Source organism: Cnephaeus nilssonii (genome assembly GCF_951640355.1).
Source record: "Cnephaeus nilssonii genome assembly, chromosome: 14".
Classification (NCBI taxonomy): Eukaryota; Metazoa; Chordata; class Mammalia; order Chiroptera; family Vespertilionidae; genus Cnephaeus; species Cnephaeus nilssonii.
This window is the reverse complement of record NC_137085.1, coordinates 766,825-789,989: the sequence shown is the minus strand read 5'-3', so window position 1 is coordinate 789,989 and position 23,165 is coordinate 766,825. Positions and strand designations below refer to the sequence as shown.

Sequence of the window (23,165 nt, the reverse complement as noted above, 5' to 3'; positions counted from 1 at the left end):
GGGTCACGCGTGAAGGGGACCTCGAGGAGGGCGGGGAGGGGCCGCAAGTGCCCCTGAGCGGTCAGCGGCTCTGGTGTCAGATGCTCAGAGCGTGGCCAGCGCCAGGAGCCCCCGCGCCAGGCTCCTCTGCCCGCGGGGCCACAGGGGCTCCCGGGGGGGGGGGCCGGTGAGGACCGCCTGTGGGGGCCCTCCGTCCAGCCTGGGCTCTGGACAGCTTGACCTCTGAGGGTGCGTTGGGGGCTGACGGGAGCGAGGGGCTCGATGAGGCCTGGTTCTGGCAGGGGAGCGGCCCAATACCACAGCCAGGGGCTCCCTCAGGGGCGCCTGCGGAACCGGGCAGCTCGGGGCCCGTGGCTGCGGCAGGCCGTGTGCGGGCACGCCCTCCTGCACAACCCGGCGTTTCAGGGCCACAGGCCCGTGGCCGCTGGGACCCCGTGCTGCCCTGCGGCCCCGTGAAGACGGAGATGGAGGCCACCGCCGCAGGGACCGGGCCCAGAGCGGCGGGGCCCGTGTGTGTGCACCTGAGTGTGTGCAGGCACACGTGTGCTCATGCGTGAGTTGTGGTTGGTGCATGTGTGTGCGCTGGGGTGTGCGCGTGGGCAGGTTTCAGCCGGGGCTCTGACCCGCTGGGCCGTGCTCCCGGGCAGGTCCGCAGACGGGCCGGGCCCCAGGTTCTGGCGCACGGGCTGCTCCCTGCCCCCGAGGAGGAGCCTGGGCCTCGGCAGGCCGGGCGCAGCCTGAGGTGTGCCCGCCCGCCGCCCGCAGATGAGCACCCCGCTGCTGCTCCAGGACCAGCTGGGCCTCGTGGAGCGCTACGTGGACGGCTTCCCGGGCCTGCAGCGGAGGCTCCTGGCCCTCATGGACTCCTGGTGCCGGCCCGGCTTCGACATCAGCGTCGTCGCCAGGTGAGTCGGGGGGGGGGGGGGGGGAGGGGGGCCCGGGGCGGGGCGGGCGGCAGGCACGGGGAAAGCCACTCGCAGGGCCACGTGCTCGCACCAGGTGATCTGCAGCCAGGCCCGCGGGGCGAGGCCAGGCCAGGGGCTGGGGCGGCAGGAAGAGGGTGAGAGAGGTGGCTGAGGCCTCCAGCCCGAGCCAGAGCTGGTCTGTCCAGCGGCTCCATCCCTTCTCTAGTGGCTCTCTGCGGGGCCTGCTGCGCTCCATCCCCGCACACGGAGAGGGCGGCACACGTGGGGCCGTGTGTGTGCACACGTGTGCACATACGTGTGTGAGGTATGGGGTGTCACCGAGCGTGGGGCACAGGGATGCACCGGGTGGCCCGAGGGTGACGCAGTCTGGGAGGCTCCTGGCCACGCAGCCCCAGGTGTCTCACTTGAGGAGCAGGCTGGGCTCGGCCCTGGGAGCCTGGGCCCCCCCCATCTCTCCCCTGCCCCCCCACACCCCCTGCCATGGCTAGGCCCCTTTCCCTCGCTGGTTGTGACCTCTTCCCGACGGGGCCACGCTGCCTGTCTGCCGGTGTGACGTCACAGCTGGGCTCCCCCGTGAGGGGCGGCTGGGAGTTAGATTTACTGCAGACACTGGTTTAGCTCCTTAACTTAACGTGTCCTAGTTCTGGGCTCTGCGAGGGCCTGGAACAATGGCGTTGCCCGGCGTCCCCGTTCTCCCCGGAGGAGCCCGGCGGCCGCGCCTCTGGGGCCTGCAGTCCGTCACGGAGGGGCTGGCCGCCGAGCCGCGGGCCGAGCCCAGGTCGGGCCTCTCAGGGCCGTTCTCCCCGAGCCGCGTAGCTGCTGCATCTCCAGTGAGCGGAGGGGCGGAGGGCGGGAGGGCAGCCGGGCGGGGCCCTCCCCGGTGGAGCCCTCTGAGGACGATGCCAGCGCAGCCGCCGGAGGAGCCGGAGGAGAAAGTGCCAACGACCCTCCTCAGGGCCAAGGCATCGCCCGGGCCCCACGACATCCGGCGGCCACGAGGGAGGCTGGCCACGCGCGGCCCACACGCTGACCGTGTAGATGGAAGAGACCAAAGTCTTGGAAAACAAACTGCCAAACCCCGCCGCGGGCAGAGAGGAGGTTCGAGTAGGCCTGTATCTGCTGACACATCCGACACGCGGCTTCAGACTGGACGCGGGGGAACTTCAGCCCCAGACGGCCTCGCGGTGACTTCTCTCCGGGGGTAAGGACGCGTGCTCCCGCCGACAGACGCCCAGGAAACGTGAGGGGCGTCGGGGAAGGAAAGCTGCTGGCCAGCATCTCAGGGACAAGACACAGGAAGGCTGACAACCCTCAGTGAGCGGATCGGACGTGGTCCAGAGGGAGCCGGAGCGGAGCCGGGCCGGGGCCCAGTGGGTCAGGCATCCACCTGGGCGTCGGTTCCGTTCCCGGTCAGGACACAGGCCCGGGTTGCGGGTTCGATCCCCGGTGAGGGTGCATACGGGAGGCAACCGATCGATGTCTCTCTCTCTCTCTCTCTCTCTCTCCCTCTCTCCCTCCTCTCCTCTCTCTAAAATCAGTAAACAAACAAAAAATAAAATCAATAAACATATGCTCAGGTGAGGATTTTCAAAAAAGGTGGAAGCGAGCACCTGAGAAGACGTCCCATCCTAAGTCACAAGGGGTTGAAATGGAAACGCCAATACGAGGCGCCCACACGCCCACGGAAGGCCACGCCCACGGAAGGCCACGCCCCCGGAAGGCCATGGCCACGCCCACGGAAGGCCACGCCCACGGAAGGCCATGGCCACGCCCACGGAAGGCCACGCCCACAGAAGGCCACGACCCCGGAGGACGGGAGCGGCAGGGGCCTCGCCTGGGGGGGGGGGTGCAGGGGTGCAGACGCTCGGGAAGGCAGCGGGGTGGCTTCTCACGCAGCTAAACACCCTCCCCGTGCGCCCGCACTGCCTCCTCGGGGTCCCCAAGGCGCTGACAGCTTCGTCCGCACAGCGCGCCGCTGGGGCTGATGGGAGCTCGGTGCAGAGTCGCCAGCGCCTGGAGGCCACCGAGACCCCCCGGAGCGGTGATGGGTGAGCGGGTCCACCCGACGGGGTGAGTCCGCACTGACCCCCCGCAGCCACGGCCAGGCCCCTCTCCACAGGCGCCGCGGGCGCGCACGAACCTCACACGCATGTGACTGGGCGAGAGCAGCCCATCGACGAGGCTCCTCAGTGAGACAGCGACGTGGCCCGGGCGGGGGGACCCGGGGAGCGCAGGGGCTTCGGAAACTGCTGTGAGCTCTCACGAGGTCTCGGTTCGATTCCCGGTCGGGGCCCGGGCCCGGTGCTGGGCTCGGTCCCCAGTGTGGGGCGTGCAGGGGCAGCCGGTCCATGGTTCTGTCTCTTTGATGGTTCTGTCTCCTCTCCCTTCCTCTCTGAAACCAATAAAATACATTTATACTTTAAAAAGCCTCCCGGGCACGGAGCACAGCCAGGGTGTGGGGACGCGGGCCTCGCGGGAGCTGAAGAGCGAACGTGGGAACCGACAGGCCCCTGACGGCGCCAGGCGAGCGCGGAGCTCAGAGCGCTAGGAGGATGCACTTGAAGGAATCCCAAGACCCCGCACGGAAATCGGGGAGAAAAGAGGAAAAAAGAGATTCTTTCAAGAAGGCCCACCATCCAAGGGATGGGAATCCCAGGAAGACAGGGCGATCGGGCGGGAGGCGTCGCCACGGAGCTCAGCCAGCCCTTCCCGGCGGGAGGACGGCAGCCCAACCTCAGAAAGAGCGGGAGCCGCACCCCCACGCTGGGGGTCCTTCCAGCCCAGTCCCCCTCGGCCGTCTCCCTCACGGAGACCAAGAACAGCCTGGGACACACCATCTCCAGAAACACGCCCAGCCCAGCCCAGCCCGCTCACGTGGGAACCGACAGGCCGGATCGAGGGGAGCTTCTGGGATTTGCAGCCCGGAGAGGGGGCGGGGGGGACACACATCTCTGCGGGGCCTGGGGAGCAGCCACGCTGGGAGCAGGGGCCTCTCACTGTATTGACGGCCTGGGGGGGGGGGGCGGGGCTCGGTCCCCAGGAAGCCACACCCCGACAGTGTCCACCCCAACAGTGTCCGCCCTCGGGGAGGAGACAGCTGTGAATCGGCCTGGCTGACCCGGGAGCTCGCAGGGTCTGTGTTTGGGGGGAGGCGGGGGAGGGCCTTCCAGGCGAGGCGTGCACGCGAACACCTACAGCTGAACGACCGGAGGTCCCAGTGCAGCTGTGTGCGGGGAGGGACGGCGCTCGGGCGGGTGCCGGGCGGGTGCGCTGACGCGCCGCCTTTCCTGCGAGCCCCGTGGAGCTGCCTGACTTTAAGACTGTGCATCTGGGTGGCTGATGGGAATGAACACCTTACAGGGCTGTTGTTTGTATGATTTTTATTGATCTCAGAGAGGAGGGGAGAGGGAGAGAGAGAGGAACACCAGTGATGAGAGGGAATCGTCCATCAGCTGCCTCCTGCTGGGGACGGAGCCCACAGCCTGGCGTGTGCCCTGACTGGGAATGGAAGGAACCCTGACCTCCGGGTTCAGAGGTCGATGCTCAGCCCCTGAGCCAGACGGCCGGGCTTACGGGAGCTGGTGAAGCAGGGGCGGCTGGGCAGGAGCCGTGTCTCTCCGCAGGCGGCACCCACAGGCGGCCCCCCCGACGCTGGAGAAGCTGCGGCCCCGGGTGCTGACGCGGCAGGTGCTGCGCCTGCAGAAGCGCTTCGGCCTGGACCCCGGTGAGTGAGGCGCCCACCTGCGCGGCCCGGGGCTACCTGTGCTCCGGCCGCCGGGGACCACCCGCCCCAGCGTCATCTCCCGCCTCTGCCCGCTCCCCTCGGCAGCCCTCCCCCGGGCCTGGTCACAGAGCGGGGTGGGGGTGGGGGGTGTCTGTGAGCCCCTCTGCCCACCTGGGGCTCCTAGGAGGCGGGGCCTGCACCGGGCCCTCCCCCACTCCTGCCTCCTCCCCACGGGATGACTGGTCAGGGGCATTCTTGCCTTTCATCCACCGCCGAGGCAGTCTTACCGACGGTGTCGTGTTCACCGTATCCATTCGGTTTTATGGGGACTCTGTTCAGCTCCGGGGTTCGGAGCCTTGGTCAGGCGTGGACGTGGAGTTCTGTCACGGGCCTTCTGCCTCTCAGGACGGCGTGGCCGCTCACGTCGGTCCGTGGACATGGCGGCGCCCTGGACCGAGCTCTCCGTGTTAAACAGCCTTGCGCTCCCGGGGCAGCCGGGCGGCGGGCCAGCTGTTCTGGGGGGAGGTGTGTGTCCGGGCTCACGCAGCCCCCAGGGCGCCGGGCCGGTGCTGCGTCCGAGGCTGCGCTGCCTCTGAATGGGAGATGGGCAGCAGCCCTCCTCTCCTCGAGGTCGCGGGTCTGGGGTTGGAATTAACGGCCTGAGAGCCGGTTCCTCTCCTGGACACGAGCCTCGGGCTCCGCCTCGGCCGGGAGTGTCCCAGGGCGTGTCTGTTTGCGTCCCGCCCGGACTGTCGCCCCAGCTCTCAGGCCCGCCGCCTCCAGCCATCCAGCGTCTGCGGCCTTCGGCCTTCTCTTCCTCTCTTCTCACGCCTCCTGCCCGGTCTCACGGGAAGCTTTAGCTTTTCCAAAGGACTAGCTTGTGGCTTTTGTCCCCAAGGTGGTTTTCTGAGATGTGATTCCCCGATAGCGTCGCACTGGTTTCAGCCGTGCGACACGATGACTCGCGGTGATGCGCATGTGAGATGGCCCCACAGTGAGTTTAGCTACATGGGTGCAGGTCCTTCCTGTGTGAGAGCGTGTGACGTCTGTGGGTGCAGGTCCCTCCTGTGTGAGAGCGTGTGACGCCTGTGAGTACAGGTCCTTCCTGTGTGAGAGCGTGTGACGTCTGTGGGTGCTAGTCCTTCCTGTGTGGAAGCGTGTGACGTCTGTGGGTGCAGGTTCTTCCTGTGTGGGAGCGTGTGATGTCTGTGGACCTGCACCCACAGACATCACGCGTGGGTGCAGGTCCTTCCTGTGTGGAAGCGTATGACATCTGTGGGTGCAGGTCCTTCCTGTGTGGAAGCGTGTGACCTCTGTGGGTGCAGGTCCTTCCTGTGTGAGAGCGTGTGACGTCTGTGGGTGCAGGTCCTTCCTGTGTGAGAGCGTGTGACGTCTGTGGATGCAGGTCCTTCCTGTGTGAGAGCGTGTGACGTCTGTGGGTGCAGGTCCTTCCTGTGTGAGAGCGTGTGACGTCTGTGGGTGCAGGTCCCTCCTATGTGAGAGTGTGTGACGTCTGTGTGACGCCTGTGGGTGCAGGTCCCTCCTGTGTGAGAGCGTGTGACGTCTGTGGGTGCAGGTCCTTCCTGTGTGAGAGCGTGTGACGTCTGTGGGTGCAGGTCCTTCCTGTGTGAGAGCGTGTGACGTCTGTGGGTGCAGGTTCCTCCTGTGTGAGAGCGTGTGACGTCTGTGGGTGCTAGTCCTTCCTGTGTGAGAGCATGTGACGCGTGTGGGTGCAGGTCCTTTCTGTGTGAGAGCATGTGACGTCTTTGGGTGCAGGTCCCTCCTGTGTGAGAGCGTGTGACGTCTGTGGGTGCAGGTCCTTCCTGTGTGAGAGCGTGTGATGTCTGTGGGTGCAGGTTCCTCCTGTGTGAGAGCGTGTGACGTCTGTGGGTGCTAGTCCTTCCTGTGTGAGAGCATGTGACGCCTGTGGGTGCAGGTCCCTCCTGTGTGAGAGCGTGTGACGTCTGTGGGTGCAGGTCCTTCCTGTGTGAGAGCGTGTGACGTCTGTGGGTGCAGGTCCTTCCTGTGTGAGAGCGTGTGACGTCTGTGGGTGCAGGTCCCTCCTGTGTGAGAGCGTGTGACGTCTGTGGGTGCAGGTCCTTCCTGTGTGAGAGCGTGTGACGTCTGTGGGTGCAGGTCCTTCCTGTGTGAGAGCGTGTGACGTCTGTGGGTGCAGGTTCCTCCTGTGTGAGAGCGTGTGACGTCTGTGGGTGCTAGTCCTTCCTGTGTGAGAGCATGTGACGCGTGTGGGTGCAGGTCCTTTCTGTGTGAGAGCATGTGACGTCTTTGGGTGCAGGTCCCTCCTGTGTGAGAGCGTGTGACGTCTGTGGGTGCAGGTCCTTCCTGTGTGAGAGCGTGTGACGTCTGTGGGTGCAGGTCCTTCCTGTGTGAGAGCGTGTGACGTCTGTGGGTGCAGGTCCCTCCTGTGTGAGAGCATGTGACGTCTGTGGGTGCTAGTCCCTCCTGTGTGGAAGCGTGTGACGTCTGTGGGTGCAGGTCCTTCCTGTGTGGAAGCATGTGACGTCTGTGGGTGCAGGCGCGTGAACCTCGGCTGCCCTGCTGTCGCTGCACCCCGGAAGCCGTTTCTCTCTTACCTGGAAGTGTGGACCTTCTGACGTCTTCCATCGCCCCCCCCCCCCCCCCGGCAGCCGCCCCTCCTCGGTGAGCTGGGTGTCTCCGACTCCGCCCCGGGCAGGGCCCGCACGACCGTGACCCCGCGGCAGGAAGGGCAGGACTTGCTCCGTTCTGCTGTTTCCTGTCCTCCCTAACGGCCGAGCGATGGTCCGTCCTAAGTGTGACGCACGCCTGTCGCTCGTGGGCTGATGGGCGCTTAGGCTGTTCTGTGCCCGCACCCTGTGAGTGGTGCTGCGTGAACACGGGGGCGGGACCTCTTCGGGACCCGGTGTCTCTTTCTCCGAAGAAGTGGCCGGAGCGGGGCTGGCCGGCCCTAAGGGAGCTCTGGTCCCCCTTTTCCGAGGAGCCTCCATGCCGGTCACCGTCGTAGGGGCACCGACTCCCGTTCCCGCCACGGGGCACGAGCGCGCCCTTTCTCCCCACGCCGCCAGCTCGTGTGTCCTGTGCTTCGCGGTGGTCACTCCGGCAGCGAGGCGGCCTCGTGGTCCCCGCCGCATCGCCGGGTGGGGGTGGCGTTGGGCAGCTTTTCCTGGACGGTTGCCTGTCAGTCCCCGTGGAACCGTCTGTTCACTCGCTGCCCATTGTTCCACCCGGTGGTTTGGGGGAGGGGTGGTTCGGTTTGGCTTTTTGCTGTCGAGTTCTGGGAGTTCCTTATTGTCTCGGATACTCACCGTCTCTGATCGGTGGGCAGGCATTCTCTCCGCAGGCTGCCCTTCATTTCCCGCTGGTTCCCTTGCTGTGCGGAAGGTTGTACTAGGTGTACCGGTTAGTAATGCGGATTAACCATTAACCGGTTAGTAATGTGGATTAACCATTAACCAGTTAATAATGCAGATTTTGTAATCAAAGAAAACACGGTAATTTCAAGAGAAACATCAAAAGTGCTTTATTCAGAGTAATGTCCATCGCTAGCTACACATTTCCCCCACCTTACAGGTAATTTGTGGGTACCGTCCCAATAGGACTTTTCTTGTTTTGAGGCAAACCATTCAGAGACCCCATTTTTCACTTCTTCGTGTTGAAGTGCTGCTCAGACAGTGCGTGTGCCGTCGATCAGAACAAGTGGTCATCTGAAGGGGCAAGGTCTGGTGAACACGGCGGGTGGGTTCATACTTCCCAGGCAAGATCTTTTAACGTGTCTTTAACTGGTTTTGAAGTGTGTGCTGGTGCGTCATCATGAAGCAAAATTACTTTGCCGTGTCTTCTGGCCCATTCTGGTCATTTCACGATCAAAGCGTGGTTCAAATTGATTATTTGTTGTCGGTAGTGATCAGTATTAACAGCTTCACCTGGTTTTAGAAGCTCATAATACACCACTCCTTCCCGATCCCACCAAACGCAGAGCATTGTCTTCTTTCCTAAGCGATTTGGCCTTGCAGTCGATGTTGGTGGTTGACCTGGATCAACCCATGATTTTGTGCGTTTGGGATTCTCAACGTAAATCTACTTTTCATTGCCAGTCACAATGAAAGACTTTCTTTCATGCCGCTGAAGCAACGTTTTACTGACGACTTTTTGGTTTTCCATTTGTCTTTCGTTCAGTTGATGTGGCACCCATTTTCCTTCCTTTAAAATCTTTCCCATTGCTTGTAAACGATCGGAAATTGTTTACTGAGCAATGTTTAATCTTCCTGTAAGTTGTTTTTGAGTTTGACATGCATTTTCATCTAATAATGCTTGTCATTGTGGTCTTCAAACTTTTTCGGTTGACCTGGGCGTACTTTGTCTTTCGCATCAAAATCATCACTTTTAAAGCGTTTAAACCAGCGCTCACAAGTGTCTTGAGATGGAGCATGTTCACCATAAGCTTCCCGAAGTATACGATCACTTTCAGCAGCACTTTCCTTCAAAATAATGAATTAAAACTTCCCGCAAATGCTCTTTTTTTGGCACAAAATTCGACATTTTTTAAGTGTAAAAATATCTATGATGTTGACACCTTCAGAAAATGTGACATAAGAAGTTTTGAAGCTTGTTGTCAATACAACAAAATAGCATACATATCAAATCGCATGTATATCAACACACGTGTGACTCCATCGATTGGAAAGATCCGCATTATTCACCGGCGCACCTGGTAGTTTGAGGCCGTCCACGTGCTGAGTTTGCTCTGTTGTCCTGCGTTGGCCTTTTTTTGGTCCTGTCTCTTGAATGCCCGCCCCGCCCACTAAACTGGAGGTTACGCCTGCTTCCTCCTTAGGTGCGTCCCCCAAGTTCAGGACGTGTTGTTCTTATTGGCGTTTAGCTGTTACCCAGGGCTGATTAGAAACGTGTGCTCTAGTGCCCACGCGGTGTGACATATTTCAGTGACCTGTCCGGCTTGGCCAGGCTTTGCATGACTCGAGTCCTTTGTGCGGTTGAAATGTGTCATTACAAAGACGTTTAACTTCTCATTTTTTTTTAAATATATATTGTTTTATTTCAGAGAGGAAGGGAGAGAGAGAAACATCAGTGATGAGAGAGAATCACTGATCAGCTGCCTCCTGCACGCCCCCTACTGGGGATGGAGTCCACAACCCGGGCATGTGCCCTGACCGGGAATCGAACCGTGACCTCCTGGTTCCTAGGTCGATGCTCAACCACTGAGCACCGCGGCCGGGCTGACTTCTCATCTCTGAAAGTGTCTCTCCTCTCTGGCTACTTGGTGCTCAGCAGCGTCCCCGCCAGGAGACTTGCTACAGATCCCTTTTCTCACTCGGCGGCACTCGCTGGGCTGTTAGAATCTGGGGGTTGGCATCCCAAGTACCCTCGGGGCTTGAAGAGCGGGCGGCTCCGATGTGGGTGGGAGGTAGCAGAGGCCGAGGCTGCGGTGAGGAGAGGGGATGAGGCCGTGGGGAGAGGGGGTGGGGCCATGGGGAGCGGGGGTGGGGCCGTGGGGAGCGGGGGTGGGGCCGTGGGAGAGGGGGTGGGGCCGTGGGGAGAGGGGGTGGGGACGTGGGGAGAGGGGGTGGGGCCATGGGGGAGGGGGGGAGGCCGAGGGGAGCGGGGTGGGGCCGAGGGGAGCGGGGTGGGACTGTGGGGAGGGGGTGAGGCCGTGGGGAGGGGGTGAGGCCGTGGGGAGGGGGTGGGGCCGTGGGGAGCGGGGGTGGGGCCGTGGGGAGAGGGGGTGAGGCCGTGGGGGAGGGGGGGAGGCCGAGGGGAGCGGGGTGGGGCCGAGGGGAGCGGGGTGGGACTGTGGGGAGCGGGGTGGGACTGTGGGGAGGGGGTGGGGCCGTGGGGAGGGGGTGAGGCCGAGGGGAGCAGGGTGGGGCCGTGGGAGCCGGCAGACCTGCGCTGAGCCGCCCTCTCCTTCAGCGGCATGTCCCCACGCTGTGGCCCAGCAGCGCCTGGCGGCCCTGCGGTACCTGTGCTACAAGCGGTTTGTGGAGGTGCGTGTGCCGTGGGCCTGGGCCGGGTGGGGCGGCGAGGCCGTGTCCGCGCGTGCGGAGCTGCGGCTGGAACAGGGCCTTGGTGTCCCTGCAGGGCAGCCTGTCTCAGGAGGACTGGGCTGACTTCGTGCGGGTGAGTCCGAGCAGGAGGCCCCGCTGGGGGGCCCTCACGGGGGCCGGGGGCGTCCCGGGAGCGAGTGTCTGCAGACCAGGCCTGTGGTCCGAGGCCCCCACAGGTTGGCAAGGAAGGGCCCCTCCCTCCCAGCAGCCTCTGCCCTTCAGGCCGTGCTGGAGGCGGGGCTGCCCCCTGACCCCGGGTCATCCCAGCACAGGGCTGCCCCCTGACCCCGGGGTCATCACAGCACAGGGCTGCCCCCTGACCCCGGGGTCATCACAGCACAGGGCTGCCCCCTGACCCCGGGGTCATCACAGCACAGGGCTGCCCCCTGACCCCGGGTCATCCCAGCACAGGGCTGCAGTGGCCTTGGGGGGTGGGGACCGGGTGCAGGGTGCACAGGGCCTGGTCATGGAGTTGGTCACCGCCCTCCCAGATGGGCTGACACTATCTGGTGTCTGAGTGGCATCCAGTGGGGGGCAGTGCTGAGCCGCCCTGGATCAGGGGGTGGGGGTGGGGGGGGTGAGTCACCGGAGAGGAACGTGGACCCCAGGCGAGGCCCGGAAGGCAGTCCCGGTGCCAGCGGCGCGGGGCCGCGGACATCCTGAAGAACGCGGAGGGTTTCCACATATTGTCCGCGTGGGAACCTGTGGCCGCGGGAAGCGGAGGCCCCAGGCTGCGGGGGCAGAGCCATGGGGGGGGCTGAGCGGACGCTGGTGTGGGGCGGCCGGGCGGCTGGGAGCTGCCCGCGGGAGGGGGTGGGGAGGAGCGGGGCCCAGCCACGTGCTGGTCGCAGGCCCCGGCCGAGAGGAGGTGCTGGCAGGGCCCGCAAGCACGGCAGCGGGAGAGGGCCCGGCGGGGGTGGGCAGGGGACCGTCGACCGGCTGTGGGTGCAGCGGCCGCAGCGGCTCAGGACAGCGGCCTGCAGCCCACCTCTCGTCCCGGGAGCCACTGGCCTCGGGACAGACAGCCCCCCTCTGAGGCTGCGCCCGGCTGAAGGGTGAGGTCTGGGCGGGGGCTTCGGGGTCTGCACCCACTCCCCGCCCGCAGAGCCGGCGGTACAGCCACCCTGCCTGTCCCCAGGGCCTGGTGGGGTCCAGCGAGTGGCTGCAGGGCCGGCTGCTGCGGCTGCTGGCCTCTCGCGCTGACGCGGCCACGGTGGCCCGGTGTGCGCTGGACCTGTCGCTGCCCGAGGAGTGGCTGCCGGCCACGGCGGCCACGGAGCTCCGCCGGCTCAGGCTCCAGGGCAGGTGAGCCCCAGGCTGGGGGCCGCGAGGGGGACGCGGGCCCCTGTCCCTGGGGTTTATATGCCAGCGGTTTGGAAATCAGAAACAGGAAACCAGGAATGGGGTGCACACCCCCTTCCCAGCGAGCAGACAAGCAGAGCACGGGAGACAGGTCCCTCCTGGGGAGCCCCGCATCTGGGCCGCACACCCCAGGAAGCTCTCACGCCCACAGAGGCCTGTGGGAGGAGGATGGAGGGCAGACCCCGCCCAGTCAGGCCAGGACGTGGGGGGGGGGGGGGGACCCCGGGACAGCAGGTGCCAGCGCTGCCTCCTCCTAGGACGGCGGAGGCGCCCGTCGAGGACACGACGGGCCGTTACTACCAGCTGCCCATCGCCAGGAAGGACGTCCGCGTCCTGGCCTCGTGGGAGGAGCTGGCCAGGCACGAGGCGGAGCTCCTGCAGGTGGGTCACGAGGGGCTGCCCGTCGAGGCCGTGGGCTCCGTCCACACCTGCCTCGTCCCCGCGCCCCACAGCGGGGCACACGCACCGCCGGTTCACGGCTCGGCCCTGCTGTGCGGAGGGCGGGGCAGCCTCACGCACGCGGGGTTCACAGGGCGGCCAGGCCTCCCAACAGCCCCCCTCCCCCCCCGGCCGGCTGCGCCCGCTCAGACCACCTCTGTCTGCAGCCCGGCCAGGTGGTCGGCCTGGACCTGGAGTGGAGGCCTTCCTTCGGCACCTGGGACCCGCCCCCGGCGTCACTCCTGCAGCTGGCCGTGCCGGGCCGCGTGTTCCTGCTGGACCTGCTCACGCTCACGCAGCCGGCGGACGGGCAGGCGTCCCGGGCCCTCTCCGGGCTGGTGTCCCGGCTGCTCTCAGACCCGTCCATCACCAAGCTGGGTAAGCGCGGCCTGCCCCCGGCTCCGGCCAAGCCCGCCCGGGGGTGCGGGGGAGTCGGCCCCGTCCTCGGTGCCCTCACCCTCTGGGCCTGCCCACAGGCTATGGGATGGCAGGCGACCTGAAGAGGCTGGCGGCCTCCTGCCCCGCCCTGGCCCACGCGCCTGAGCAGCTGCAGGGGGGCCTGGACCTGCTGCCCGTGCACGGGCGGGTGAGCGCCACGGGGCGGGCGGGCCCACAGGCTCGGTCCATCTTCTCAGGCCGTCCCACCCCAGCCCTGCCCCTGACCACGGTGACCAGGGCCCAGAGGGCAGGACCCCCAAGGGTGTCCCTGCATGTGCCCACGGTTCCTCCGGAGCCAGCCCTGCTCTGGGCTCCTCGCAGGAGCTCTCAGCACGAACCCAGAACTGGCAGGTGGGCGGGGACCACAGCCCCAGACCCTCGTCCCTCCGTCCCCGCACGGACCACTGGCGCAGGGCAGTGAGGCGTGGGCCGTGCCATCCTCCCCTGGCGGGCCTCACCCCGCACTGTCTTGGCAGATCCGGGAGGCCGATGGGCCTGCGCCGGGCGTGGACCGGGCTCCGGGGCCGCGGGGCCTCAGCCTCCTGGTGCAGCAGGTGCTGGGCAGGCCCCTGGACAAGGCGCAGCAGCTCTCCAACTGGGACCGGCGGCCCCTGGCCGAGGGGCAGCTGCTGTACGCGGGTACGTGCCCTGCCCTCCCTGCCCCCCCCCCAGCCCCCTGGCGGGAGGCTAAGGCTGCCCCTGCCCCCAGCTGCCGATGCCTACTGCCTGCTGGAGGTGTACTGGGCGCTGTGCAGAGAGCCCGCCCGCTTCCGCCTGGCGGGGGACCTGGCCAGGAGCCCGGAGCCGCCCGGCCCACAGGAGGCCTCCGCCCCACCCCAGCAGGTGACTGGAGACGGGGGTCCCTCCATAGGAGCTTGGGTCCTGGTGTGGGTGGAGGCCCGGGGTGGGGGGGCCTGGGGTGGGGGGGCCTGGGTTCCTCCACCCGGAGAGGAGCCCAGAGTGTGGGCAGTTTCCTGGAGGGGGTCCCAGCCCCTCCCGACACCAGGCCTGGGTGTCCCCGGCCCCCACGAGGTCCAGGGCAGCATCTGGCTGTGCCTGTGTGCTCCCTGAACCCCACTTCAGGGCCCACGGGACCCCCAGGGACTGAGCAGGGTCCTCTCAGGATCTCGTGTGGGTGACTATCATTTTATCTGTTTTCTGCATTGAGCTCATTGCTCGCGATTCTCTTTACAATTTTTTTTTTTTAAAAAGCGACCAGCCCGGCCGGCCGGCGTGGCTCAGTGGTTGAGCATCAACCTATGAACCAGGAGGTCACGGTTCGATTCCCAGTCAGGGCTCGTGCTCGGGTTGTGGACTTGATCCCCAGTAGGGGGCGTGCAGGAGGCAGCTGGTCAATGATTCTCTCTCATTGATGTTTCTCTCTCTCTCTCTCTCTCTCTCTCTCTCTCTCTCTCTCTCTCTCTCCCTTCCTCTCTGCAATCAATAAAATATTTAAAAAAAAAAAGCCACCTCTCAGCCCTGGGACCACCCTCCCCCCGAGGCCAGGGGGCGGCCGGCTGCTGAGTGGGGCTGTGTTGCAGGTGCCGGTGGCTGAGGTCGAGGGCGCCGCCCCGGAGATCCCGGCCCGGGCCTTCCGCGTGGTGTGTGACAACATGCTGCAGGGGCTGGCGCGCAGCCTGCGCCTCCTGGGCGCCGACGTGCTGGCGCTGGGCAACAGCGAGGACCACCGCCGGGCGGCCGAGGTGAGCGGCAGGGCTCCCCGGCCTCAGCCCCGTGTCCCATCCCCGGGCTCTGCTGGGCGCCGCGGAGCCGCGGCGTGGACGCCCCGGAGCCCGGACGCAGCTGTGGCTGAGCCTTCCTGGCCCCGGTCTCTGGGCCACTGTACCCCCGTTCCCCCGAATCCGTCAGCCGTGCCTGCTGCCCGCGCCCACGAGCAGCGGCCCACTCCCATGGCCTGCCTTGCGGCTCCGTGAGCAGGTGCGCCCCAGGCATCTCCCCCAGGAACGTTCTTAGCGACGGGAGCCGTCACGTCCCTCTAACCTTCCCAGCGGCGCGTCCCCATCGAAACTCCGAGGGGCCGGCGGGCATTTCGTTTGAAAGGCCACGTGGGCTCACTCTCTGTTCCTTTCTCTGAGAGCTGGGGTCACGCTCACAAACGAAGCACCTCGGGGCCGCCGGGGGCTCGGGCGGGGCACTGCCCCGAGCCGGGAGCCCTGCCTGGCCACGTGGCAGGAGGTCACAAGGCAGTGACCGTTCCCGAGGCGTGGCCTGCAGAGGCGGCGGAGTGGCCACGGGAGAACGGAAGGTCAGAGGACGCGGCACCAAGGGCCAGGCCCGCTCCAAGGTCTTGGCAAACAGGAGCCACAGTGAGAGGAGCGTCCCCGTGTGGGCACGGCGCTCCCCGGCAGCCCCCCTCCCCCCCCCGGTCCCTGGCAGTGAGTCCGTGTCCGTGGCTTCTGCTCCTCTGGGCGACTCCATGTGGCACAGAGGTCGGTGCCCAGCAGCTCCAGGCACGGTCCTCAGGCCGAGTCCTCCAAGTGCTGCTGAAATCAGCCTCCGATCTGATGGGCCTCCAATCTGATGGGCCTCCAGTCTGATGGGCCTCCAATCTGATGGGCCTCCGATCTGATGGGCCTCCGATCTGATGGGCCTCCGATCTGATGGGCCTCCAATCTGATGGGCCTCCAGTCTGATGGGCCTCCAATCTGATGGGCCTCCGATCTGATGGGCCTCCGATCTGATGGGCCTCCGATCTGATGGGCCTCCAATCTGATGGGCCTCCAGTCTGATGGGCCTCCGATCTGATGGGCCTCCAATCTGATGGGCCTCCAGTCTGATGGGCCTCCGATCTGATGGGCCTCCAGTCTGATGGGCCTCCGATCTGATGGGCCTCCAGTCTGATGGGCCTCCAATCTGATGGGCCTCCAGTCTGATGGGCCTCCAGTCTGATGGGCCTCCGATCTGATGGGCCGCCAGTCTGATGGGCCTCCAGTCTGATGGGCCTCCAGTCTGATGGGCCTCCAATCTGATGGGCCTCCAGTCTGATGGGCCTCCAGTCTGATGGGCCTCCGATCTGATGGGCCGCCAGTCTGATGGGCCTCCAGTCTGATGGGCCTCCAGTCTGATGGGCCTCCAATCTGATGGGCCTCCAGTCTGATGGGCCTCCAGTCTGATGGGCCTCCAATCTGATGGGCCTCCAGTCTGATGGGCCTCCAGTCTGATGGGCCTCCAGTCTGATGGGCCGCCAGTCTGATGGGCCTCCAATCTGATGGGCCTCCGATCTGATGGGCCGCCAGTCTGATGGGCCTCCAATCTGATGGGCCTCCAGTCTGATGGGCCTCCAATCTGATGGGCCTCCAATCTGATGGGCCTCCAATCTGATGGGCCTCCGATCTGATGGGCCTCCAATCTGATGGGCCTCCAGTCTGATGGGCCTCCAGTCTGATGGGCCTCCGATCTGATGGGCCTCCAGTCTGATGGGCCTCCAGTCTGATGGGGCCTCCAGTCTGATGGGCCTCCAGTCTGATGGGGCCTCCAGTCTGATGGGGCCTCCAGTCTGATGGGCCTCCAGTCTGATGGGCCTCCGATCTGATGGGCCTCCAATCTGATGGGCCTCCAGTCTGATGGGCCTCCAGTCTGATGGGGCCTCCAGTCTGATGGGCCTCCAGTCTGATGGGGCCTCCAGTCTGATGGGGCCTCCAGTCTGATGGGCCTCCAGTCTGATGGGGCCTCCAGTCTGATGGGCCTCCGATCTGATGGGCCTCCGATCTGATGGGCCTCCGATCTGATGGGCCTCCGATCTGATGGGCCTCCAGTCTGATGGGCCTCCAATCTGATGGGCCTCCAGTCTGATGGGCCTCCAGCGGGAAAGACGGCTCAAGGAGCCCCGGTGGACATGGCAGAAATGGGCCGTGCCCAGTGCCCGTGAGGGGGCGATGCTGGCCGTCAGGCGGTCCCTGTTGGGGGCCCATCTCAGGAGCCCGTCCAGGCGGAATGTTCCTTCCTGTCACCTTGTCCCCGGGCCTTAGAGACAAGCGGGACGCCCCCTCTCCCTTCCCGCAGCCGAGTGACATGGAGCCTCCCCGCGATGGCGCTGACCCCCCGCAATGGCGCTGAGCCCCCCACGATGGCGCTGAGCCCCCCGCGATGGCGCTGACCCCCCACAGGCGCTGACCCCCCGCAGGCGCTGACCCCCCGCAGGCGCTCGGGCCGGGCTCGGAGGGGCGTGCTGCTCCTTTGGTCCGCCCCAGGCTGCGTCCTGCAGCCACGCTGGTGCCCGGGCCTTTCTCCAGGAGGCGCCAGAGGGGACAGCGGCCTCGCGCCGGCGGCCTCCAGGCCTGTCCACCTCACGGTCTTTTCAAGCCAGGAGCACTTGGCGTGTTGGTCCTCCCTGAGGCGTGTTGGTCCTCCCTGTGGCGTGTTGGTCCTCCCTGTGGCGTGTTGGTCCTCCCTGTGGCGTGTTGGTCCTCTCGGTGGCGTGTTGGTCCTCCCTGTGGCGTGTTGGTCCTCCCTGTGGCGTGTTGGTCCTCTCGGTGGCGTGTTGGTCCTCCCGGTGGCGTGTTGGTCCTCTCGGTGGCGTGTTGGTCCTCCCTGTGGCGTGTTGGTCCTCCCTGTGGCGTGTTGGTCCTCCTGGTGGCGTGTTGGTCCTCCCTGTGGCGTGTTGGTCCTCCTGGTGGCGTGTTGGTCCTCCCTGTGGCGTGTTGGTCCTCCCTGTGGCGTGTTGGTCCTCCCGGTGGCGTGTTGGTCCTCCCTGTGGCGTGTTGGTCCTCCCTGTGGCGTGTTGGTCCTCCCGGTGGCGTGTTGGTCCTCCCTGTGGCGTGTTGGTCCTCCCGGTGGCGTGTTGGTCCTCCCGGTGGCGTGTTGGTCCTCCCGGTGGCGTGTTGGTCCTCCCGGTGGCGTGTTGGTCCTCCCGGTGGCGTGTTGGTCCTCCCTGTGGCGTGTTGGTCCTCCCGGTGGCGTGTTGGTCCTCCCTGTGGCGTGTTGGTCCTCCCGGTGGCGTGTTGGTCCTCCCTGTGGCGTGTTGGTCCTCCCGGTGGCGTGTTGGTCCTCCCTGTGGCGTGTCGGTCCTCTCGGTGGCGTGTCGGTCCTCCCTGTGGCGTGTTGGTCCTCCTGGTGGCGTGTTGGTCCTCCCTGTGGCGTGTTGGTCCTCCTGGTGGCGTGTTGGTCCTCCCTGTGGCGTGTTGGTCCTCCCTGTGGCGTGTTGGTCCTCCCGGTGGCGTGTTGGTCCTCCCTGTGGCGTGTTGGTCCTCCCTGTGGCGTGTTGGTCCTCCCGGTGGCGTGTTGGTCCTCCCGGTGGCGTGTTGGTCCTCCCGGTGGCGTGTTGGTCCTCCCTGTGGCGTGTTGGTCCTCCCGGTGGCGTGTTGGTCCTCCCGGTGGCGTGTTGGTCCTCCCTGTGGCGTGTCGGTCCTCTCGGTGGCGTGTCGGTCCTCCCTGTGGCGTGTTGGTCCTCTCTGTAACTTCCACTCTTGTCTTCATCGCTTCCTTCCTTTGCTTTCTCGGGGTTATTTCCGAGCGAGTGCTCGGCTCTGTGGTTTTCAGCCTTTAAACTTTGGTGCAAACAGTCCAGACCATAAACGTATCTTCGCGTCCTTTCCCCGCACTCCACTTCCCGTTCTAATCACGTCTGAGTGACGTCACAGTCCCGTGGCTGACGTACGCGTTCTTAGAGGGTGTTAGAGGGGCCGGGGGCGTTTAGCTTTCACTTTAAAACGGATTCCTGACCCAACAGCTGTGCTCGCGGCTCTCGGTGTGGGGAGCCGCGCTGTGGCCCAGGTGGCCGTTCCATGGCGCTCCAGGTGGGCTGTGTGTGTCTGTTCATCTTCTCCCAAGGATGCTGTTTCCATTGGTTTTTAGAGAGAGTGGAAGGGAGGCAGGGAGGGAGGAAGAGAGAGAAACATGGATGTGAGAGACACAGCACCCACCCCTGACCGGGGCCGGGGTGGAACCTGCAACCCAGGGACGTGCCCTTGACTGGAATCGAACCCGGGACCCTCCGGTGCCCAGGCCGACGCTCTAACCCTGAGCCACACTGTCCAGGGCACAGGGCTGGCTCTTGTTTCAGGCCTCTGCAGTAGACAGGGATGAAATACATACGTACATACGTGTAATACACACGTACATGCATGTAACACACCAGGAGCCTAGGCTGAAGGCTTCCTTTCAGGTCTGGGGCTCATTGCACAGTCAGATGGATTTCAGACCACATCTCCTCTCAGCTGAGAGGCCTCACGCTGCATCGGCCCTGTCGCCGTTGCACACGGACACTCAGGGGGACACTCGGGGTGACCACGGTGCAGTCGCCAACCGCGGGATTCCCCGGGCGCTCGCCGTGGTCTGCGCGTGGCCCCGGAGCTGCGTGGCCAGAGTGCGTCTCCCTGTCTCTGCGGCACCTCTCTCTCGGGGTTCAGCTTTCACCTCCCCTGGATGTTCAGAGGTTGCATTCAGATTTGGTTTTGTCTGCAGCCACGTGAGATCTTGGCACAATTCTAAGACCAAATCTACACCACGAGGCAGCACCCAGGCCTCGTGCTGAGGGCCCACGCTGCCCTGGTCCCGGGCAGAGGCGACGGGGGGCAGCAGCAGCCGGTCCCGGGCAGGTGCCCTCACCAGGTGGTCTTGCCTCCTCACAGGTGGCCAGGCAGGAGGGCAGGATCATCCTGACGTCGGGGCTGCCATACCACACGGTGAGGACACCCCTGCAGGCCCTGCCCCTCGCACCCCAACTCCGCTCTGCTGTGGCCACCGGCCCACTGGCGTCCTGGGTGGGCCAAGGGGAAGCTCGTGGGCCTGGGGCTGGGGGGCAGGGGGACTGGGGGGCAGGAGGGCTGGGAGAAGGGGGACTGGGGGGGCAGGGGGGCTAGGAGAAGGGGGGTTGGGAGGCAGGGGGGCTGGGGGGCAGGGGGGCTGGGATCAGGGGTTTAGAGGGGAAGGGGAAGAGGGGACAGGGGGGCTGGGAGGCTGGGGGAAGGGAGGCTGGAGACTTGGGGGGCTGGGAGAAGGGGGGCAGGGAGGTTAGGGGGAAGGGGGGCTGGGGAGCTGGAGGAAGGGAGGCTGGGGGACTGGGAAGCTGGGGGCTGGGGAGCAGAGGGGCTGGGAGAAGGGGGGCTGGGGGCAGGGGGGCTGGGAGACAGGGGGGTTAGGGGGACGGGGGACAGGGGGGCTGGGGAGCTGGAGGAAGGGGGGCTGTGGGAAGGGGGGCTGAGGGACCGGGAAGCTGGGGGATGGGGAGCAGAGGGGCTGGGAGAAGGGGTGCTGGGGGCAGGGGAGCTGGGGGGCAGGGCGGCCGGGCCAGTTCTGAGCTCAGCAGCCGATCTCTCCGCAGCTCCGGGCCCAGGTCGGGGCTGGGCGCTGCCTCTGGGTGGACTGCAACCTCAAGGCCCCGCAGCAGGCCAAGGCTGTGCTCAGACACTTCAACGTGCGCGTCACCCACGCGGACATCTTCAGCCGCTGCCAGGTGGGTCGCGCCCCCGCCTGCCTCGGCCCGGGAGTCCTGGCTGGACACCGAGGCCACCTGCCTGAGCCTTTCTGCTCATCTGAGCTGTCGCCGCTGCGTCGTGTTCTCCTCTCCTGCCCGCCCGACCCCCACACCCCACGCCAGGCGGCTGCGGGCTGCAGGGGGCACTGTAGCCAGGGCCAGGCGGCTGCGGGCAGGGGAGCCGCTCAGAGGCAGTGACATCCGTTAGGCCCCGGGACTGTCCTCGCCGGGCCGGCCTCCGCCGGGCCTCCGGGTGGAGGGAAGGGAGCCTGGGAAGCCGTCGGGCTGGCGGGGCAGCCACGGGCTCCTGGGTCCCCCGGGCGTCCGGAGGGCCCGGGTGAGTAAGTCCCAGGTGGGGCCGGATCCTGGGTTAAGACCCGAGAGGGGTCGGGCCTGGGCGCCCTGTGCTGACTCACCCTCCCTGCCGCCCGGGCCTCTGAGCTCTGAGCCCCTGCCCGCCTGGGGGTTGCCTGGCTGAGGGGGGGCGCAGCCTTTCAGCTGGCCCTAGGGCTGGGCCGGGGCTCCTGGTGCAGAGCCTTCTGGAATGCGGGCCCCCATGAGGAGGGCTGGTTGCAGCAGCAGCCCCTCCAGCCGCCCCGCAGAGCGTGAGGAAGGAAGGAAGGGGAGGCCTGTGTCAGGCGGGCCCTGCCCTGCCGGGGCCACGGGGCCACGGGCAGCGGAGCCGCTCCGGCCGCCCCTTCGGCTGGGGACCAGAGGGGGGCGGGCGCTGTCAAGGCCCCGGGACCTCCCAGAAGCGGGGAGGCATGTTAATGAGCTTTTCAGAAAAAACAGGACGTTGGGGAGCTGGGAGGAAGGCCCCTCTGGCGCCCTGGGAAGCACGTGCTGGGGAGCAACCTGATGTCCATCAGCACTCGAGAGCCAGGCCTGGAGGGCGGCCTCCAGCAGGCCTGTACCCACGGCCCCTGGCCGAGGCCCCGCGGGCTGGGAGGGAGCCTGGGGGGCAGGGGCTGACTCCAGGGCGGGAGGCAGAGCTCCCCCTGGTGGCCGTGGGGCGGGCAGTGCTCAGCGGCAGAAGTGCACGGACTTGGGGTGTCTGACAGGGCAGAGGGGGGGCGTGCAGCTGTAGCCGGCGCGGGGCGGAGGGTCAGTCGGATGGACGTGTGTGGCCAGGTTCCCAGGTTTCAGGCTGAGTCCGTGGGAGGGACGGGGCTGGGGCTGGGCCCTGGGTTTGGAGTGGAGGGGGGTTGGGACACCTGGCATGGGGCGTGGGGGTCGGGTGGGGGTTGGCGAATTGCATCCCGCAGGCACGTGGTCACTGGCGAGGAGGTGGGGACGGTGCAGCTGCCCTGACTGGCGTGAGAGGCCGCGGTGGGAAGGGGGTGGGGTCCCGGGCGGAGACCTGTGTGCGTGGCCCCCGTGGGTGCTGGCGCTGCCCGGGCAGTAGGTGATGGCAGCGTGGGGTGAGGCCAGACACCGGCGCCCGGTTGTCTTTGTCAGGAAGCGGGGACCCTCGGGCCTGCGGAGCCACTGAAGCACAGCTGGCCACAGCCCCCCGCCGGGCTCAGCCCCGAGGAGACAGGCAGGTGGCCCGGGCAGGACCCCTGGGTGTCAGGCAGGTGTTTGGGGGGGTCCACAAGGCCCCCGAAAGGTGGGCATGCATAGGGCCAGCTGAGCGGAGAAGGGGATCGCTGAGAAGCCAGGCTTTCTAAACTTGAACCCGGCCTGGTGACCAGGGAGGCGTGGGGGGGCGGGGGGGGGGCGCTGTGTGCATCAGTGCTGAGGCCGAGCCGGGTCCCCACCACGGGGGCAGCAGCGTCCTGCCCAGCGGCAGGGGCACCTGTGGGTCCAGGAGGCCTCGGCCTCGCTCCCACTGCTGCGCTCCGAGCCCCGTGTGGCCTCCCCAGCAGCTGAGCGCCCTGCCCAGTGCGGCCAGGGGGGCCCGAGGCCTCCCAGGGGGACGCCAACAGGCCCAGAACTCCCAGCACCGGTGCCACACGGTGCCCCGAGGCGGTAGGCTGAGGCCGGCCCTGCCCCCACCCGCACGGGAGGCTGGGCCTGCTCCGACGCGGTCTGGACGTGAGAGGGCGCTGGCGGTGGAGCGGTGCCCTCGGGCTCTGCCGTGCCCCGCCAGCCCAGCCCGAGTGCCCTGGACGCTGGCTCCGCGCCCCCTGCCCCGCCCTGGCCAGAGCTGCCGCCTCCCTGGAGAGCTGCCGCCGGGCCGCCGGGCCCTTTCCATTCCTTCCCTTCCTTCTGCTATTTCGGTGCCGTTCCCAGAGGGAAACGCACTGAGCACGAGCGTTCCCAGAGCCGGCCTCCCGCCCGGGCTGGCGCCGGGGCACCCGCGAGTGCGTGAAGGTGGGAGAGGCGTCGGGGCTGGGGCATCTGCAGCCCTGCACCCCCAGCGCCCAGCACCTGACCCCGGCGGTGGCCGCTGCGCGTGGGGTGCCCTGGGCACGGCGGGCATGCGATTTCTGGGCGGCCGGCGGTGGGACGGGGAGCCCTTCGAGCCACGGGGCGGGTCCGGGCGGTGGGCTCCTCGCGGAGGGCGGGGTGCGGCCCCGCAGCCGGCCATGGGGCCGGGACTGTCCGCCCGCGGCCGCTGCCAGGAGCACGTTCCCAGTGCTGTCCATGGGAAAATATTTTATCAAAGAAATTTGAGTTAAAAAAAAAAAAAAGCCTACGCACGAACCCTGACACGGCCGGCGCAGCGTCTATTTTTACTGCCCTCGGTCCCCTGCGGTGAGCGCCCAGCCCGCGGGAGCGGGTCCCGGATGTCAGCTCCGATGCCCCGGAAGGGGCCCCGGGATGTGGCATGTGAG

The 23,165-nt window shown here is 66.4% G+C and overlaps 1 protein-coding gene across 5 annotated transcripts in view; it reads left to right on the top strand.

Moving 5' to 3' along the window:
* EXD3 (exonuclease 3'-5' domain containing 3) overlaps window positions 1-23,165 on the top strand; it is a 49,858-nt gene that overhangs the window by 16,811 nt on the left and 9,882 nt on the right. For 2 of the 5 annotated variants that reach the window (XM_079790403.1, XM_079790407.1), the window contains exons 8-20: window positions 766-905; window positions 4,550-4,650; window positions 10,579-10,652; window positions 10,747-10,785; window positions 11,851-12,017; window positions 12,332-12,455; window positions 12,680-12,890; window positions 12,989-13,098; window positions 13,427-13,793; window positions 14,163-14,227; window positions 14,492-14,653; window positions 19,541-19,594; window positions 20,233-20,364. In XM_079790403.1, the coding sequence (XP_079646529.1) occupies window positions 766-905; window positions 4,550-4,650; window positions 10,579-10,652; window positions 10,747-10,785; window positions 11,851-12,017; window positions 12,332-12,455; window positions 12,680-12,890; window positions 12,989-13,098; window positions 13,427-13,793; window positions 14,163-14,227; window positions 14,492-14,653; window positions 19,541-19,594; window positions 20,233-20,364 (1,746 nt within the window). Of the gene's footprint in view, window positions 1-765; window positions 906-4,549; window positions 4,651-10,578; window positions 10,653-10,746; window positions 10,786-11,850; window positions 12,018-12,331; window positions 12,456-12,679; window positions 12,891-12,988; window positions 13,099-13,426; window positions 13,794-14,162; window positions 14,228-14,416; window positions 14,654-19,540; window positions 19,595-20,232; window positions 20,365-23,165 lie in introns of all 5 variants that reach the window. The other 3 variants (XM_079790404.1, XM_079790405.1, XM_079790406.1) reach the window with 3 other exon arrangements.